At 25.3% G+C, this 3,908-nt stretch overlaps 1 protein-coding gene across 1 annotated transcript; it reads right to left on the bottom strand.

Annotated features, from left to right (window-relative positions):
• Positions 1–1,253: 1,253 nt before the first annotated feature.
• LOC132941350 (uncharacterized) lies at positions 1,254–3,512 on the bottom strand. The gene is made up of 4 exons (XM_061009366.1): positions 3,354–3,512; positions 3,093–3,283; positions 1,646–1,864; positions 1,254–1,553 (listed from the first exon to the last, which is right to left on the bottom strand). The coding sequence occupies exons 1-4, from the start codon at positions 3,403–3,405 to the stop codon at positions 1,512–1,514; spliced, it is 504 nt and encodes a 167-aa protein (XP_060865349.1). The 5' UTR covers positions 3,406–3,512; the 3' UTR covers positions 1,254–1,511.
• Positions 3,513–3,908: the final 396 nt, after the last annotated feature.

Consider the following 3,908-nt stretch of genomic DNA (forward strand, 5'->3'; position numbering starts at 1 on the left):
GCAATCAGGATGTTGCAAAGAAATAAAGTCTCTTCTAATCGTAGTACCTACGTGTACCTAAATCAGGAATGTTTATTATATTATGTAAATTGTGTTTGTATTTTATATTAACAAATATTTTTGTATGTTATATTATCTGTTTTCCTTGAGTAGTCACACTGTTTAATTGTTTACTTTAAAGTCCAAACTGAAACCGGTTAATGCATGGTATTTCGGTCTCTCAAACGTAGATAGAGGTATATCATCGAACGGTGAATATACTTACGACAATTATACCTGTCATGGATAGACAGACCACGGACTTGGTCTTATATTTAATGCTCCAAGATTTGATAACAATATTTTTATGTATCAGTATTATTTAATTATAAATTAAAATATATAGATATCATGTCATTCCAAATAAAACACAATTGTAATTAAATGTAACAATTGTAACTAAATGCATTTTTAATATTTTTCAACTAATATTGAAAGAATATATCAGTAGCCCTGTATTATATTTTTACGCTTTTTGACCCAACAAATAAAATTTTATTGACATTTATAGAAAAAAAAAACTAAAAAATTTCGTAAATAGCTCAAAACGAATCAAAATATTTTGAAAATTTTATCAAGTAAAGAATTGATAAAATAAACATATGGTGTACATTTCAAGTATCTACAGTTACTAACAGTTATTCGTTTTTGAATTACAACAAAATAAGAAAATCACTACACGAAAAATCCAATGTTATAAAAATGTGTACTTCAAATGCTCATAAAAATTTAATTTAACTTTCTGACTTTTTTTTTTGATAAAGGTAGACAAACTTATAAGAAATCTTGTACTACGTTTTCAAATCTTAGATTTAAAAAAACAAATTTTTATGAATTTTCAACTCAAAATAATTTGCACATTTTGTGATTTTTACCCTATGCATTTCGGTATAAATACATTTTTAGTTTCTAAATAGTAAATATTCAAAATGCTAATTTTATATAACTATTAATTATACTTCATAGGTATAATGATAATGCCGTTTAGTACGATTGGAAAAAAAAATATCAATTGTACCAATATAAAACGTCATATTAGGTATATAAATGTAAAAGTAAATAATTTTCATATATAAATTGAAAATAATTGACGAAGGCTTAAAAGCATTAGTTTGAACTTTAAACTAATTCCAAAAAGAATAAAGTTTCAGTGTATTAAAAATGAAAATTATAAAAAATATGTTGTTAATTTTTGCAAAAAATTTTATAAGATATTAGGTTAGGTATATTAGTTATTATTTATTAACTTATAAACATATATTAACAATATACATACATATAATATTAGTTTTTTTGTTTAATAATGAAGAATATTAGATTAAAATACAGGTTGGTAGATAAATAATTGTAATAAATAAAACAATGACACAAATATGAATCACTACTTATCATTTGTCATAGGATATAAAATGATTCTATAATATTGACGCCATAATCCGCTGGTTTTAATAAATACTTTTGATTACGTGGAGTTATTTATTTTTTGCTTCTGAAGAACCATTTTTGGACAATTCCTGTTACAACAATTTTGTGTATTATTATTCAACTACTAGCTACCTATATATTATTAAATATTTAAAACTCAACGATCTTTTATTGAATTTACCTTTAATTTGTGTAAAATATTATTTAGGTCTTGTCCCAACCCAATTAATTTGCTCTGTACATTTTTTGGTAGGTTGGTGAAATATGCATTAATCATACTCCTGGCCATTTTCTTAGTATCTTGAATTGATTTAACTATTTTTTGAGAAGTATTGACATATTCGCTTAATCTCTTCTTTTCCAATTCTCTAATGTCCGGTGTTAGTGATTCCATGTAAGTCTTAAAATATTATTTAATATATATGACATTATAATACGTAATATATATATATATATATGACGTTTTAATATTTCGTTAGGTAAACCGTAATAGCATGTACCTACATTTTCATAATTTTTCAGGAGAGCCTTTAAATTATTTATGTATTACTGCACATTTTATGATACGTGATATCACTCATTTTAGTTTTGGAAGGAAAGGAATGGTTTCATGGTTAATGTGTATATGAACAAAAGTAAGCACAAGGATATTATACATAATAATATATAACAACCTCAATTTGTCCAAAAATGTAGTTACATGCTATTAGGGTTTACCTAACGATTTGTTTATCTGTTAGTTATCTTCTATTATATTATTTTATACTTCATAGTTAATAACTTTATTATTTTAAACGTACGTCTTGTAAAATAAGTACTGTGTAAGATGGCTAAATTAATTTTTTTCGGTGTTATATTATAAACTTTTAAGAATACCAATCTGTAGGCATGATATGAAACACTTTTAAATTAAATTTTCTCTCAAGTACATAATGTAACATTTTAAACAACACAAATACAAGTATACAACAATAATTTATAAATATCAACTTTAAAATAATAAGTTAGAAAAAAATGATGACGGTTAAAAACATGGCTATGTATTACAGTATATAATTTGTTGTCAAGTTTTTTTTTACAATTTTACATATCATATAAGTAGGTATACGTTAAATATTATTTTGTATTCATAAATTAGAGTAAAATATATATTTTTTAGTTATCCACGTTGAAAAATTACAATTATTTAATATAAAATATATTGTAGCCTGTAGGTAAGAATAGAAAAATAATACAAACAAATTATGTACACATGGAAAGATTTTCGATGATTTGAATATTAAATTTATTGGAAATAAATTAACTAGACGGTGGAAATAAATCAATCATGTACTATTTCCCGCATAGTAAATAATTGTAATATTAACAATAAGTTTAATTTGAAAAACTGTACTCCACGTATTAAAATAGGCATAACTATAGATGGAGCATTTTAATTTCCCGTGGAAATCTTTCCCAAAATATTTTGTTTTCACAAGTAATTTTCGATGATATCGATTTTTCAAAAAACGCAAGGAACCAAGAGCACATGTATTTAAAGTAGCCATTTAAAATATATATATACCTAATCATAAATAAAATTTGTTGAGTGTTGTATAGTAAAGTAATTACTTAAAAAATATCATTACCTTTTCAATTTCTTCTTTCTTCCGTTTAAGTTTAATTGTAAGATCCTCTAAAAATGGTTCTTTTTTCAAACCAGCTTCTGTTGGATTTACAATGTTTTCAATTTTTCTATATGGTATTTCAATAATATCGACTAAAGAATGGAACAAATTGACTGCCATTTTATCGAGCTCAGTAACCTCCTCAGAAGAAACCTATGTAATTCATACAATTATAAAATCAAATTTTTACCATAGAGATAGAGTAGAAGTTCAAAATACTTTCCTGGACCACTAAAGCCGATATTACGAGAACACAAACATTTGATGTCTTCATCTTAGTAGCGGTTTCGAACGAATAAATTGTCAAAACTTATTCACTGAGTACAAGTACCTACCATATTATATATTCAATAAAAACAACCTTGAAGAACTTTTTTTTTATCCATCAATTCTAACCCAACCAATGTCTTCTTTTATACCTGCCTTTCATATAGACGTTCGATTCTATTGCTAAATCTTATATTGTTTACGTCCGCCGTTGGTATTATGTTATATTATATTGTTTACTTCCGCTGCCATCGTTTTATCTCGTTAAATTGTTTACGTCCGCCCCCGCCCCCCGCTATATGCAATTGCACTATGTTTAAGATTTTGAGAGAAGATGTCCTGAAATATTTTCACATAGACCTAACTAAATAGTAGGTATAGGTCCTTGTATTTTTAAATTTAACCTCGTTAGTATTTAATAAGGCAATTTTATGAATACGAGTAATATGCTCTATACGTGTTGAATGTAACAACGTGAGGCTAAACTATATATAAGTTAAATTTATAAAT

The sequence above is a fragment of the Metopolophium dirhodum genome, chromosome 3, assembly GCF_019925205.1.
Source record: "Metopolophium dirhodum isolate CAU chromosome 3, ASM1992520v1, whole genome shotgun sequence".
Classification (NCBI taxonomy): Eukaryota; Metazoa; Arthropoda; class Insecta; order Hemiptera; family Aphididae; genus Metopolophium; species Metopolophium dirhodum.